At 39.6% G+C, this 16,592-nt stretch overlaps 1 protein-coding gene across 1 annotated transcript in view; it reads left to right on the top strand.

Annotated features, from left to right (window-relative positions):
* Slc15a2 (solute carrier family 15 member 2) overlaps positions 1-16,592 on the top strand; it is a 29,234-nt gene that overhangs the window by 3,961 nt on the left and 8,681 nt on the right. Inside the window, exons 4-15 of the mRNA XM_005345084.2 lie at positions 4,732-4,824; positions 5,835-5,934; positions 7,529-7,619; positions 7,867-7,944; positions 11,330-11,412; positions 11,799-11,885; positions 12,055-12,144; positions 12,240-12,284; positions 13,592-13,624; positions 14,363-14,451; positions 15,699-15,780; positions 16,318-16,452. Coding sequence (XP_005345141.1) covers positions 4,732-4,824; positions 5,835-5,934; positions 7,529-7,619; positions 7,867-7,944; positions 11,330-11,412; positions 11,799-11,885; positions 12,055-12,144; positions 12,240-12,284; positions 13,592-13,624; positions 14,363-14,451; positions 15,699-15,780; positions 16,318-16,452 — 1,006 coding nt within the window. The remainder of the gene's footprint in view (positions 1-4,731; positions 4,825-5,834; positions 5,935-7,528; positions 7,620-7,866; positions 7,945-11,329; positions 11,413-11,798; positions 11,886-12,054; positions 12,145-12,239; positions 12,285-13,591; positions 13,625-14,362; positions 14,452-15,698; positions 15,781-16,317; positions 16,453-16,592) is intronic.

The following is a 16,592-nucleotide window of genomic DNA, read 5'->3' as shown; positions in this document are numbered from 1 at the left end:
GAGGATTTAAAATCATCTCTGTTTACCTTCATCACCTCCTTCTGTAGCTTACTTCTTTAGACTCTAATAAAGATTTCCACAAGTTCAAATAATAGTCCATTTTAGTTCAGCTCTTTTGTTGCTAACAACAGAAGCAGCAGACATGACTAATGGTATAGTTGTTCTCTATAGCATTATCCTCATAGGCTAAAGGTAAGCTTTCCGTATCTGCTATCTCATAATATTCTGGGGGTTTACTCTCCATGGATTTGTCTGAATTAGTATTTCTCAAAATATACTCTTTTAAAAATTTGATTGTGTAAGATAAAATAATTTACATAAGAAAATAAAGCTCCTATGGCACTTTAGAAAAATCCTATGTTGTTTTGGAAACATTGAAAAAGGTTTCCTTACTGTATTGTAGTCCCCAGTAAGTTAATATGTACTATAAAATCTCCAAGTGAAAGTGAAGTATGTTTTGTTTCCTGAAGTAGTTTGGCTATGCAGTGTTGTGTTTGTAGACACGGTGTTTGATAGCTTGTCTTGCTTCGCTTCTGTTTCTATGACAAATATCCTGACAAAAAGCAACATAGGGGAGAAACAGTTTATTTGGCTTACAATTCTAAGTTGTTGACATCCTTTTGGCAAAGTCAAGGCAGGAATTCAAGCAGCAAATCACACTACTCCCCCAGTCAGGAGCAGTGAGAAAGAAGACTCAACCCTGCTTGTTTTCTCTCAGCTAGCTTTTTCTCTCCAATATGTTCAGGATCCCCGCCTAAGGAATAGCCTTACCCACAGTGGGCTGTGCCTTTTTCCATCAATGAGCAATCAAGACAACCTCCCTCCCAAAGACATGGCTAACAGCCAACCGGATCTAGACTAATTCCTCATTAAGATTCTCTTTCCTGAGGGATTCTAGTTTTGTCAGGTTCACATGTAAAACTAACCATGCAGAATTCTAAGTCTAAACACTGATTTGTATCTTAATTTTATATACTTATGTACCCATACACATCTATTTGTGTATGTGAGTGAGTACAAGCGGTCTCTTGAGAGAGGCATGCTGGCTAAGTGGCTACGTTTGTTCCTTGTGTAGTTGTAGTCATTGAATTCATTCAGCTATGGATTGGCATTACACAAAGAATGAAAAAACTCAAACTATGGTCTTTTCATGCAGTTAAAGAATAAAGGCTGACATTGCAGTTGTATTTTTAAAATAACTTCCTTTGAGATTGAAGAAGTACAACTTCAAGATTTGGTGAACAATAGCTTCCTGAACATTTCAGGGAGAATTTAATACTCTCTACTTGTACTCTTAATTCAATCTTGCTTGAGTTCTTTTTTCTTTTTAAACTTACTTTTTCTGGTGTAACTTATATAAAGTACCCAAACCCAGATGTCTTGTGTATACAACTTGAGTTTTTACAGAGCTATCACCATTGCCTCAACTACTTTCCTTAGCTTTCAAATTCTCCCTCAAAATCTTTTCTTGTCCTGGAATCAGGTAAAGATCTCTAGTATCTCCAAATAAACTAACAAAAACTTTGAATTATTTCCCATATATTTTCTCCTCCAGCCACTCTCACAATTTTGAAAGAGCTCCTCTGTGTTAGCCACTTTTCTCTCTTTATCATCATTTCTTAGGACAGAATAACACAATTCAATGTAAAGGAACACAATTTAGCTAGTCTGATCCAAATTAAATGTTTGTTGAACATCCCTTCTTTGTCCAATTAACCACAAGCTTGAAGCAATGAAATATATATATATATATATATATATATATATATGTTTTCACATTGTTTGAGTTCAAATAGCTTTAATGAAAGCAAATTGTGGTAGCTTTAATATGAGATAGTATAAATCACTTATATTTTTCCTACTGAAATTTCTTAGAATACTGATGTCTTTTGTTAACAAATTACAGTGGCCATTTCTAGATTCTTGTTCACTCTGAAATTTTATTTTCATTACTTCAGCTTGCTTTTCATGCCCGAATTCTTGAAACTTCCTGACCTCCTCTAGCACTGCATTTTCTCCTTCTCTTACTTTCGTCTTTCTTGGTTATTTTTAATCCACCTCCATTTTTGTTTTCATTTACCTATCTCTTCCCTAAATGTTAGATTTCTACTAGGTGCTAACTCTCACTACTCACTTTCCCCAGACTGACTTCCCCTTAGCAGGTCTGAGGGTGCATAGTTTAGTTATTTGCAGACAGCTACTCAAAGTGTTGGAACGTTGAGTTCAAATGCGTCATGCACTTAGAACTGCATGTTTCTTTTCAAGTTGGCTGTCCTTTATCCTGGCTTCTTTTTGTCCCCACATTGAGCCAACTATGTGATTCTACGAATTCTAAGTGTACAGTGTCACTTACCCTCATTCTCTTCAATATTAACAGCAGCTGCTATCAGTTGCCACCATGTTATTTTTATTTTCTTTGTCTCTAAATTAGAAGATGGAAAGGGACACCTAAAATATTTTCATTGCTGTCTTTTTTCTATAATTAAGTTCATGCACTATTGTCTAAAACATAATTGAGACTGAGAATAGGTATGAATAGTTATGAAGGAGATTTTTTATTTACTTTGGGGCTTGTTTGTTTTTAACAAGGGAATTTAAAAAAGTGTTTTACACTGGTGTTGAATATAAAGAATGGAATGAAGGACTCCGAAAGCCTCCAGAAGTACCAGAAATCTCAGCTTGGGAATTCCTAATCTTCTTAGATTGCTTTTCTAGGGGTGGAACCTTTGCTGAAATATAAATAATTAGAAAGAAAGGGAATAAAAAGAAACTGAAAGAAAACTAGTTATCATGGACCTCAAAGAGAAGATGCTAAATCATCAGAGAGAAACAAACCAAATGGGGCTGGAGAGATGACTCCATGCTTAAGAGCTTTCAGTGCTCCCATAGACTGGATCCCATCATATTTGGTGATACATAGCTGTCAGTAACTCTAGCTCCAAGGGATCTGATGCCCCCTTGCCTCTGCAAGCACACACACACACACACACACACACATGCACGCACACACATGCGCGTGCATGGCATTCCCTCGTGCAGACACAGAGACACTGACCATAAAAATACTTAAAATAGGGGCTGGAGAGAGATGGCTCAGAGGCTAAGAGCACTGGCTGCTCTTCCAGAGGTCATGAGTTGAACCTCTTTAGGAAAGGGGGTGATTTGAAACTGTAATAATCTGTCCTCCTGTAGATGTATATATGTAGGTAGATATGTGAGAACCCTTATATACAAATAGAATGATGGTTACAATCTGGTGGAATAAACTCGGGATTCTCTTCAACCACACTGTAGTCCTAATTCTTACAAACTGGAATTGGCTCCGCTTTCACTTTTTAGAACCTGAAGTGGCAGCCTTGTCTCAGTGGAGGAAACAAATTACATGTTCAAACGTGTTCCTCTCCCCTTATCTCTGTCTCTGTTCCTGTTCAGTGCTTCTGCCAGCTTTCCTCTCTTTCTCTTCCTTTTTAAAATGATAAGGCAGCTGGGTGATGGTGGCACACGACTTTAATCCCAGCACTCGGGAGGCAGAGGCAGGCGGTTCTCTGTGAGTTCAAGACCAGCCTGGTCTACAAGAGCTAGTTCCAGGACAGGCTCCAAAGCCACAGAGAAACCCTGTCTCGAAAAACCAAAAAAAAAAAAAAAAAAGATAAGGTAAACTATATAATTCTGAAGGTTTATTATAGCATTACCATTCTATCTATGTGGTAATATACATAACACATATTCCACTTATGGTAATACACACAAGCATATAAGCGATATTGCGTCATACCAGGGTACAGAGTTCTACATATGTTCTTATTGGAATTCCTTCATCTGCTACTTATTTGCTATTCAAGTTCATTGGGAAAAACAGGTAGATTTTTTTTCACCAAAAGGCTTCGTGGGAGCCTAGGCAGTTTGGATGCTCACCTTACTAGACCTGGATGGAGGTGGATGGTCCTTGGACTTCCCACAGGGCAGGGTACCATGATTGCTCTTTGGGCTGACAAGGGAGGGGGACTTGGTTGGGGGAGGGGGAAGGAAATGGGAGGCGGTGGTGAGGAAGAGACAGAAATCTTAAATAAATAAATAAATAAATAAATAAATAAAAATCATGATATTTTTTAAATCACCAAACAGTTTAAGTGCTTTGTACTTCCCTATTTTTTTTTTTTTTTTTTGCAAATTATCCATGTGGAAACTGTCCTGGGTTTACAGTTAGACCAAGTGTTCAAATTACCCTGACTGAACCTAAAATCCTCCCACCTTTCTGTACTTCGCAGTGTTGTTTAGAGAAAGTCCTTTGTATTAGCGCTCCTATGTACTAGGCATTCATATTTTATTCCTCTTGCGTCCTAGAGCTAAGAGACATAGCTTGAGAGAAACAACAGGTGGAAGCATCCTGTTCTACAGATGTTACTAATTGGAAACATCCCTGTGCTTGCTACAACCCCCCCCCACCCCCAGTTCATGTCGCATCTGTATACAAGTAGAGTTGCTCTGAGAACTCAGAGCAGAGTGTAGATCCAGGAAGAGAACTTGAAAGCCATGTTTGCCACCTCCAAGTGGGCACTATGGGGTGAAGAATCACACTCCTTTCCCCTCATCTGCTTACTCCGTTCACCACTGTTTCTACCCATGCCTCCCAGTTCACCCTGTCCTCCTCCACTCCTTCCTCCTTCATCTACTGAGAACAGCGTGAACCCTGACTGTGTCATACACTGACTGGCTTAACTTTCTTCACAGGACAATCATCTATCTCTCGTTGGTGTACGTTCTTGGCCATGTATTCAAGTCTTTGGGGGCCATTCCAATACTGGGAGGAAAAACGCTACATACGTGAGTAGACATGGGACCAACTGAGCCGCTCCTCTTGCATCAGCCAGGTGCGCGGCTCAGAAAGTCACCACAGATGGCTTTCTATTTCATATCAAAGATTCTCCTTTATTTTGTAGTGCATACTTTTATTGCCAAACTTATTAAAAAAATCAAAGGTTTTATGATCAATTGAACCTTTTCCTACATTATCAGGCCTCATCTTTTTTATTAAGTAAACATTTGAAGACACTTAGAATGCCCAATTAGTATCCTCATAAGAACTCTTCATTTGTTTGACAATAAGAAAATCTTTTAGACCTTCTTTTTCCCTTCACTTACTCATATAACCGTGTATCTGGACACCATTACAAATTTTAAAAGTATTTACTTATAATATGTTATAAAGGTAGTCAGAGCCTGAAGTCTTTCTATTTATGTGTAGTTCTGTGTATTCCTATTTTACTGACATTATTCATTTCAGGTATTGGTGTATATAGAGCAGAGATATTTGAAAGATTTTAATGTTTATAATCAACTTGATATACTCACACACCACTCTGAGTTGAAGTTTTAACTTTGTTTGAAATGTGGTAGTCATTAAATACCTTATTATTGCTCCATAAAACTTACTGATGACATTCCTATTTATTATAAGTTTTAATATTTTGCTTGTAGGTCATAAAGGTAGGCAAGATTAGAGTCCTTAAGATCTTTCAATTGGATTGCTTAAGTAATATTAAAAACTAGTGTGTTAGTTTCTAAGTCTCTACAAGTGTCTTCTTCCACTTGAAGCATACGTACAAAAGATAAATGGAATTATCATGCATGGGATCTTCTCAGACAATACAATTTCTAGCAGAGGCTGGATGTGAAGACAATAAATTCTCATGAGCAATGCTTGGGGTTAAGAGAAGTAGAAAGTACCCACAAGGCAGATGTAGACATGCAAAAATGATATTATCTTTAATAGTCCATCTCTACAGTTGGTTTGGTATCCACATGGTTATAGCATCCTTACCTCTCCATTTCAGAATCTTATCATTGATTGGCCTGAGTCTAATAGCTCTGGGGACAGGCGGTATCAAACCCTGTGTGGCAGCTTTTGGTGGAGACCAATTTGAAGAAAAACATGTAAGAGTCTTGTTATTTCTGTATTTCAAGAGTGTATAGCCAGCATCAAAATGGGGAAGCTGTCAGGTATTCATCTGCTAAGACTGAAGTAATTCTACCGATCAAATCCTGTCTGGTGAGTTGAGTTCTGCACTGGGCATTGGATGCTGGTCTTCAGAAGAGAGAAAACCGAAAGCAGGTGGGAGGCAGACATGTCACATAATGAGAGACTGAAGAAAATGAGGACATAGAAACTGAATAAGATAAGCAGCAAGGGAGCTTGGATGTGGTTCAGTTGGTAGAGTACTTGAGTTGCCTCCACAAAGCCCTAGTTTTAGTCCCTAGCTAAGTATAAACTGAGTACGGGGCACATACCTGTAATCCCAGCATTTCATTCAGGTAGAGGCAGATGGATCAGAAGTTCAAGGCCATCCTCAGCTATTTCAAGGCTAGCCCAGGATACACATGATGCTGACTCAAAATAAAATGCAAATGAACAAACAAGGAGAAAATTACATCTAGCTGTTCTTAAATACTGGGGGGATGATCATCCTTAAATCTGAGCCCAATAAGTAGAAACAATGGGAAATCAGGTGCTTGCTTCATTGAAGGAAAAACTTCACATAGGATTTGTAACCTTACTTTCACGTGAGGAACCTAAGAACTGACGTGGCAAGTGCTGTAGAAGATGAGTGTGTGTGTGTGTGTGTGTGTGTGTGTGTGTGTGTGTGTAATTATCAGTTAGAACAAAACAGAATGCCAGTTTACAGATGAATTCGCCTCTCTTTCTAACACTTTCCACTGGCGAAGGTGGGAGTTGGGGGATAATGTGACCAAAGTGCAAATGAGCCCATTTGAGGAAGCTACGGCAAGTGGACACGGTAACCATCTCTTCTTAGAATAACCAACACGTCTGGGTTATTCTTCCGGTGAATCGGGATTAGCTAAAATGCCCAAATAAAGTACACCTTAGGCAGAAAATCACCTATTAGAAAATTACTTGGAAGTTGTATTTAGTGGCTGTATTTCAGTTAATAGAGCAGACTCACCCCCAGGCTTCTTCAAGCCACTTCTAGGTCAGCAGATGCCCTTTCACATGCTCTGGGAAATCTCCCTGAAACAGTAGATGCCCTATACACCTAGATCAACAGCTTGCTCCACTGTCCTACCACATACTCGACAAAATACATTCATTAACTCAAGGAGTCTTTTGCTTCATTAATACAGTCAATAAACATTTATTGGGTGTCTAAAATATGTTAGTGTCTGTTCTAGGTCTAGACATTACTGAAGGAACTCACAACATACTCAATAAAACAAATATTTAATACAAATAAATTGATTGCATAATAAACACGTATAGGACACAAGAATGGTATTGAGGACAGGTTGGTCACTTTTGCCCAGGTCTTAAGGGGCTTATACTGGACTTTAGAAAGGGAGTAAAAGCTTGACCAAGGTCAGTCAGTGACTGTATTAAAGAGCTGATGAGATGGTCACACACCCTGGAAACACTATCTGTACCCCTTGTTTTATATGTGTTTATATCTGAATTTGAACATAGAGTGGGGTGGCACTAAGAAATACATTTCTCTGATGATCTGTCTCATTCCAGGCAGAGGCACGGACTAGATACTTCTCAGTCTTCTACCTCTCCATCAATGCAGGGAGCTTGATTTCTACGTTCATCACACCCATGCTGAGAGGTTAGGATTCCTTCTACGGGGCTGGCCAACCAGACAGCTGCAGGTGGTCCAGCTCCTCCTTTCACATGGGCTTGTAAATATATGAGAGGTTACTTTAGTTTTCATTTGTCTGCTTAAAATAAGGGTTCTGGATTAGATGGTGGGAAGAAAAGAGGATCATAGCTATGTCTGCGCCAAGAACCTGACCTAATAGAGTAAAATACGACTTATAATTCATAATTGCATTTCCCCCTCCTGTTTTCTTCAGGGGATGTGAAGTGTTTTGGAGAAGACTGTTATGCACTCGCTTTTGGAATTCCAGGATTGCTTATGGTAGTGGCACTTGGTGAGTACAGTGAGAAAATGAAACTAAGAGTTGCTGATCCCTGCTAAGTGGAAGGCATCGTGTGGGTATTCTACACAAGCTATTTCATTGAACCCTTACACTAACTCTATTAGGCAAGTGCTATTGTAGTGATATCCCTTTGATTTTGAAGATAAATATAAATATTATGAATAGAATCAGAATGTTCTTTATTTGTATTATCTGTGTATGCTTGTCTATCACATGTGGGCTTGGTGCCCATGGAGGCTAGGAGAGGGCATCAGATTCTCTGGAACCGGAGTTATAAACAATTGTAAGCAAACATTTGGTATTAGGAATCCAACCCAGGTTCTCTGAAAGAGCAACAAGTACTCTTAACTTCTGAACCATCTCTCCAGTCTCATAAACCTGTTGTTTATTTGGGACATGGTTTCTCTGTAGCTTTAGAACCTATCCTGGAACTAGTTTTTGTAGACAAGGCTGGCCTTGAACTCACAGAGAGCTGCCTGCCTCTGCCTCCCAAATGCTGGGATTAAAGGCGTGTGCCACCACTATCCAGCTCCCATAAACCATTTTTAAACTGTTACAGTCACATAGTTGATACATTTCAAAGGAACTTTTTTTTTTTTGGTTTTTTTGAGACAGGGTTTCTCTGGGGTTTTGGAGCCTGTACTAGCTCTTGTAGACCAGGCTGGTCTTGAACTCACAGAGATCCACCTGACTTTGCCTCCCAAGTGCTGGGATTAAAGGCGTGCGCCACCACTGCCCGGCTCAAAGGAACTTTTAAAAGCCCAATTTGTGGAGCACATGCAGAGCTGTTGATAAGGAGCTGTTAATAAATATCTCAAATGATCTTTTCTTTTTCCCCACCTGCCTCTGCCTCCCGAATGCTGGGATTAAAGGTGTACACCACCACCACCCCAAGTTCTCAGGTAATTCTTCAGTGTAGTCAGGATCGAAGCCCATTGATTATTGCTAAAATTTGCAAGGAGGGAAAGAGATAATTAAATGTCTATCCCAAGCCAGTTTAAGTTATCTGACACTTATTTTTCTGGTAAGTGGATGCCAGTGTTGATTACCTGGGCATTTTAAAGGAGCTTCCAGTTTTAGCTATCTTTGCTCTGCTCTGCAAAGCTCCCAAGGAATTTTCCCTTGAACAAAGAGAATTAAAGAGCAGTTGGCTAAGTAGTTAGGAAGTAATGCAACTTAGATCAAGTGACATTCTTGTTAGCACTGAGAACTTTGTCCTGGAAAAGATGGGGGATGTGTGGGCCTGTTAGCTTAGGCAAGTCCCCTCAGGGGAGGCTTGGGTGTGATTGTTTCTAGTCATTGACCTGGAAACCTGTTCTCACTCGGAACCTCGGAGTGACACCCCTCTGGAACATATCCAGTCCAAACACATAAAGAGCTCAACAGAGGCAAGGGAGCCCAGAGATTCAATGTTTGGTCTGATTCTTTTCTACCAGAGAGGCTGAAAGTAATACAGTTCACAATTCCAAAGAAATCTGTTTTGGGAGAGCCATGAACCATGATCAAATACTCTATCCTTCCTTCTCCCTTCAATGTCAAAGATTTTTCCCAAGTACTTTCCTATTTTTTCCATTTATTAGTATCATGGAAGCTTTTCTATATTACTGCTCAGTGATAATATTTAGACTGTAAAGCAATTATAAAGCTCAAAAAAGATTCTGGAATTAGAATGTTTCATCTTAAATATGTGTATCTATCATTGCTAGTCATCTGTTTCATTTTTATGGTGCCAATAATATTTACTATGTGATCAGATTTTATACTAGGTATTGGAACCACATTGGTGTTTTAGACAGTTCATATTCTTAAAGACTTTATGTGGCACAGGAAAAGTAATCCAGACAAATAAACAGGGAGTTATCATATAATAAGTCAATGTCATGACAGGGAAGTATAGAGAAGGCTATGGAGCTCATGGAAGAACTTCCTGATGAAGACACTGAAGGTTTCAAGGGTTTGCCTACAGAGAAGACTTCTAAGATAAGCCCTCAAGGATGAACAGTGGTCAATCAAAGAAGGGACCCTATGGAAAGACGATATGCTTGGTGTCTTTAGATGAGAGATAGGTTGACTGTTGAAAAACCTGGGATGATTCCGGTTATCTGGAGCACAAAAGAGAAATAGAAAGAAGAAACATTACCAGAAATGAAATAATGAAGGGTAATTTAGGCCACGAAGGAATTAAAACTTGTTGTGAAGATAGTGTTGTGAAGGTAGTTTTTGTGAAGATAGTGTTGTGAAGGTAGTTGTTGTGAAGATAGTGGAAAATCATCCAAAAGGTTTTGAATGGAAAAATGATTGTTCGATTTTTTTATTTTCATAGTGTCTTATTTTTCAAAGGTCTGAACTATGGAAAATAAATTGCATTGAGGGCAAGGCAAAGATAATTTTGATCTTGTTTGGTCCATCTACTATATTCCTTTAGATTTTGTACTTGAGGTGAGTGCCTTACTCAGCTCACCCAAGCTTGGTCCCTGTTGAATTATAAGCCATGGTATGATTGGCTATGTGAAGTGAGGGAGAAGTTGGGACACTATTGAATGCAGGCTTCTGACGTGAACCACAGACTAGCTAATAGGATCATTAACTGAGGGAGTGAGGGTGAACAGGTTAGGGCAATGATGATAGATTGGGGGTGGGGACAAATTGCATTATAGGTGCTCTTGAAACTTCTAAACATGTCACCAAATGGTTATTTGGAAATACTGTCTTAGGGCGCAGAGAAAAACAGTTGGGTTTTAGGCACAGATATGGGTTCATCAGGTACAGCCAACAATTTAGCCTTGAAAATAGAAAACTCTGAGATAGAGTAAGGAAAAAAAAGAAGAGCTAGGCTCAAATTCTAAAGGAACACCAGGATTTAAAGGAGAAGTTGCACAGTTGTAACCCTAGCACTCTGGAGGAAGAGGCAGGAGCATCATGAGTTAGAGTCCAACCTGGGCTGTGTAGTGAGTTCCAGGCCACAGTGGGCTATAAAGAGATACCCTGTCTCAAAGATGGAAGGAAGCAGAAAAAGAATGGAGAGTGGGTAGAATGGGTAGAAACTGTTCTAGGTAGAATAAAGGAATCAGTGTTAACAGAGGGCACAGCTGAGCTATGCACTCGAGAAAGAAAAAGTAATCAAAATTGGGGTCATATATTCATATCATATTTATCACATGGGGAGATGGACAAAAGAAAAAAGAGGAAACCAAAGATGATTTCTGTTCTGCTATCCCTTGAAGGTCTCTTGATGAATATCTTAACGATTGACCACCACCTTCTCTTAGCTACTCTGAAGTTAGGGAGTGAAAGTCAGGTCTCTGAGGGATTTGATGCTGACAGACGGCGTACTCTAAATGAGTAACCAAGACCTTTGTCTGTGTGTCCCTTGTAGTTGTGTTTGCAATGGGAAGCAAGATGTACAGAAAACCACCCCCTGAAGGGAACATAGTGGCTCAAGTGATCAAATGCATATGGGTGAGTTCCTGAATTGCCTGCCTCTCTCCATAGAAAGGAAATATGCCGTGTTGAACGTGTGGCTCTCCACGCATGGGCTTATGTTGTTCTCAACCATCTTCCTTCTATGTGCCTATGTTTTGAAAACCGGAGTTTAATTTATCCTCCTTGCCTCTGCTTGACCACTAGGTTTTAGCAGCAGTCACTTTTTTAATAGGCCAAAAATCTTCTGAGTATAGTTATATTTGATGCCATTAGGAAATAAGGAAAGATAAAAATTACAACTCAGATATTGGGATTCAATGTTTGATGAAATTCCAAGTACTTATCGGAGGGAAGGGATAATGAATTGGGAAATCAGGGGGTTCTTTCTTTTTGTCTGTGTCTGATTGTGGTCCCCACCCTAGTTTGCTCTCAGCAATCGCTTCAGGAACCGTTCCGGGGACATTCCAAAACGGCAGCACTGGCTAGACTGGGCATCGGAAAAATATCCCGTAAGTGGTAACCGCAGACATAGCTCATAATTCTATGAGATCTTTCAAATTCTTTTCTTCTGGCACGTTTGACCTCTTCTTTTACTGTTTTGGACGATTTCTACTCTAAGCAAGAAAAGCACGTTTGGAACCTCTGGCAATTCTGCCTGCTCTTTCTTCCTCCCTACAGAAGCATCTCATTGTGGATGTGAAGGCACTCACCAGGGTACTGTTCCTTTATATCCCACTGCCCATGTTCTGGGCTCTTTTGGACCAACAGGTAATAAATAGTGTTTATTTTTGAAAGATATGTTTTTTCATCCTCTTTTTTATCACAGGAAAATGATGTCTCACAACAATATCTGTCTGCTCTAGGGCTCACGATGGACACTGCAAGCTAACAAAATGGATGGTGATTTGGTGAGTTGACAGAACTTACAAAGAAGTCTGTTAAGTTCATCATCATACATAATTTGTAATTAATTTATACAAAGATTATTTATTCCACATATTTAATTAATTTATTGGTGATTTTTCTTAAAAACTGACAAGGTCATCAGAGATATACATTAAGCCCAAAAAAAACACTGAGTAGGTAAAGATAACGAAAGTCAGGCTAGAAATAAAAATTATTGTCTTATCTTTAGAAATCAGGAGGGAAACAGTGGGACATGCCCGATACCCCCACCATGATGAAATGATAGCAGATGACGTCAGGCAGGCCTGGATGATGATTTTCTTACACTGAGCCTGTCTTAGACACACCAAGCAAAACCTCGAGGGGTGCTCCTTGACAGCTTGCCCCATTTGCCAGGCAAGATCAAGCAGGGGACCCATAGGACCTTGTCTGATTTGTGGCCATGGGAAGAGTGAAAATGTCGTAAATATTATTTTCTCTTTCTTCAGTGTTCATTCTTTGGTCCACTCTCCATTCTTAATCATTTCCTCTCTATATTATTATATTGATAGTTTTGAAGAAGACAGGGTGGAGTAATACCAGGAGCCTCCGAAGTATAATTTTACCTCTGCCTTCCTCTAGTTGTCCAGGAGTTACCATGGCAGTTCTCTTATTGATTCTCTGGAGAGCAACTTTGGAAGTTGAACATAGCATATCAGGGACAACTTCACCTTGACCAGAACACCGGTCCTCCTGTTATTACTACCTCTAACACACCAACACTGTCACTCTCTGGCAAAGTATGGTTGAGGTTGAATATCCCTGATTCAAAACTCTGGTGTCATAATTGCTCTAAACGACAAAACTATTCTTGAGCATTAACATGACGTCACAAGTGAAAATTCCCACACCATAAAATTTTCATGGACAAAATGGTTGGCAATTATTAAGTACATTATCTTCAGGCTAGTGTGTGAGTCATACATGAAACATAAATGAATTTCACATTTAAACTTCAGCCCCACTGCCTCTTCCCCAGTCTCCTGTATGCACACACACAATGATTGCAAATCCCAAGCATTTTGGAGAATGAAGACTTAACCCAGACACTGAAAGTGTTCTCCTAGGGTCCATCTGTTCTTAACAGATAGTCAGAAGCCATCTCAAGTCTCTGTCTATCCCTACATACCTTTGCCAGTGAACCAGATATCTTGAATCAAAGATCTGATGAATTTTCTTTTATATGCATTTCATCTACTGTCAAGATGGGTGACCTAAGCTTTTGTTGTCTTCTGTTACCATCTAACTCTAATTTGTTATGATATTTCAGGGATTTTTTGTGCTTCAGCCGGACCAGATGCAGGTAGGCACGGACTTCTCTGCATGGACACGTGATTGCTTTCCTCACCTGCACCTACCTATTATTCAGGGTAACAGCCATCATCGGATACATTCCTCACTGTGTGCTGAGGAAGCCCAAACGTAGAGATGGAAAGTTCCTTTGAATCTTACTCTTCTCTTTCACATCCTTTTAAAATAATGTAGTTCTGCCCAACTCCAGAGAGACTAAGTTTGAACCCCATGTAAAGTGTGAGCATTTTCTTTCTATGCCAAGATAGTATAATTAAAAATATTGTCAAAGGAAGTGTAAACCTGAGGCTAGGGCTGTAGCTCAGTGGTATAGCACTTGCCTGACATGCAGGGTGTCCTAGGTTCAATGTTCAGTACAATCAAAACAAACAAAAAGGAAGTAGAAATTTCTGCTGTGTGAGCAACAAAGTCAGAATCTCTACTTATCAAAAGCAACTTTCAGGATGCTTTTTAGCCCCCCATTATTCCCTTTAGGCTGTGAAACTAAAGACATAGGACAATGGCAGAGAATGGTTTCTAATTTGACTGACAGAGAAACAAGCTCAGTAAAACTAGACCCTTGGTATCTAGGGAGGTTAAGATACTTTCCAGTGGAAGCAGAGTAAAGAAGTGCAAAAATGTGGACTCTTTTACCTACTATGGTGAAAGTGAGCAGACGTGAGAGGGTGCAGGCGCTCACACTCACGACCGGGGGATGCTCATGTTAATCCTTGTTACCATGGTGTTTCAGGTATTAAATCCCTTTCTGGTTCTTGTCTTCATCCCGTTGTTTGACCTTGTCATTTATCGGCTGATCTCCAAGTGCAGAATTAACTTCTCGTAAGTGCTCACCATGCCATTTATTATTGCATATTGACTCAACAGCTGATAATTTGGTGATAATTCAAAAAGCATGAATGTTTATGTTTAATGATTACTTACTTTGATTTATCATTTATCTGTTTCTATTTTTCCATGTTGGCAAAATTGTATTAATGTGGAAAAGTGGAAATTAGATCTAACTGTCGATTGTCAATGCCAATGCTACAGACTTGAGTGTATGGAGTTGAAGGGGTAGGGCTGGGCATGTATGTGATTTCAGGTTTCTGATAAACCATGCTGCTTTGCCCTTGAATGTTGCCTCTCCAAAGAAGTACACTTATTAACTTATTTCATTTGTGGTGTGGGGAGAGGTTAATGTGTGTGCCACAGTGAGTGTATAGAGGTCAGAAGAAATCCTGTGGGAATTGGTTCTTTCCTCTACCATTTGAGTTCTAGGGATTGAACTCAAGCCGTCAGCCTTCATAGAATGTGCTCTGAGCCATCTTTCTACACCAAGTCCTGAGGTTTTGATGACAACAAATTCTTTTAAATGTCCTGCTATTCCGATGATAGGGCCTTGTACGAATGGGTACAGCATCACTTTGAATTAGTATGCACTGCAACTTGCCCTATGCTGAGTAGAAAGTATCATTTGTAAAGCTTGGCAAGGAACAGTTCAAGTCTTCTTTCAGCTCTGATTTGACAGCAATCTAGCTGTGTCAGGAAAGTGATAACCACTGTACCACATACAAATGCCCTTGTCAGTTACTTATTGAGCAGGTAATAGGGAGTCTAGGACCAAGTTCCATGCAAGATCAAGTACACATCTTTTTCAAGGTGTTCACTGGTTAGTAAGGGAACTGGAACATAGACAAAGATGACTGATATATGGGTAATGTGGTAAACACCCTGGGAAGAGAAATTGGGAATGCCATAGAGGTCAATAAAGACTTTTGAAGAAGAAAATGAGTTGGAGAATTATAGCAGTTGCTGTGCATTAAGTAACAAGCCTGATTATATTGCTGTTATCTCTAATATTATGACATAATGGCTAAATATCATCATAATCATAAGTAAAGGTGGAAAAGTGGTATATTATAGGGAAGAGGTGTTAGTTATTGAGTAAAAAGGGTGTTTGAATGAAAGTTCTAGAAAATACTTTAAAAAAAATAATTGGAATTAAAGTCTTTATAGGAAGGCTAAGGAGTCTTGGCTTTGTACCTTAGAGTAAGGTCTGATATAAAGATCTCTCCTTTCCCCCACAGCTCACTCAGGAAAATGGCTGTCGGTATGATCCTAGCAAGCCTGGCATTTGCAGTTGCAGCACTTGTGGAGATAAAAGTAAATGTGAGTCCAGTAAATGTTAAGCTCCCAGTCTGCTCCATTCACTCTCCTTGCGTGTTCAGTCTCGATCCATTGGGACTCACCACAGTATCCATTTCACAGGACGGCTGTGGTGAGTATTTAAGTGACCAGAGAAACAACGCAAAAGGAGACCCAGTTCTTACCTGAGCAATTCAGGGTTTGTTTTCAGGAAATTCCACAACACAAATACCCCAAATTCCCAGAGAACAAAGGTTTATCTGACACCTTCGAAGCTATACAAATGATCCTTCTGGCTATCAAATAGCCGCTATTAGTTAATCGCAACGGAAGGAATGTGTTTGTTACCTTCTATTGGTGACTGCTTCATGGAACTGGGGTCTTCCCTGATTAAAAAAAAAAAAGTTGCCATTTCAGATTTCTAAGCCAACTGCTCTTCAGAGGGATAAACTGGTAAATTTTGGCTAGAAGGGCTAAGATGTCAAAGATAGAACTAAGATTTGTTCACTTGTATCTGAAGGGTTACTTATTGGTGACAAATAAGTATTGCCTGTCTTACAGGGAATGACCCATGCCCAGCCAGCTTCTCAAGAGATCTTCTTACAAGCCTTGAACCTGGCAGATGGTGAAATAAAGGTGACAGTGCTAGGAAGTAGAAACAATTCCCTCTTGGTGGAGTCCGTCAGCTCTTTTCAGGTGAGGCATGGGCCCAATGAATTAGAACCTGTATAAGCTCTAGTAGCCTGGGTTGTGTAATGACATTAATCACAGAATCTCATAATTGTTTTTTCTTATGTCCTAAATAATCTCTGGTAGCATTATTCTAGTGGTTGCCT

This window comes from Microtus ochrogaster, chromosome 2 (assembly GCF_000317375.1).
Source record: "Microtus ochrogaster isolate Prairie Vole_2 chromosome 2, MicOch1.0, whole genome shotgun sequence".
In the NCBI taxonomy this organism is placed as follows: domain Eukaryota; kingdom Metazoa; phylum Chordata; class Mammalia; order Rodentia; family Cricetidae; genus Microtus; species Microtus ochrogaster.
Note: the sequence above shows the minus strand (reverse complement) of the source record. Positions and strands in the feature narration are given on the sequence as shown.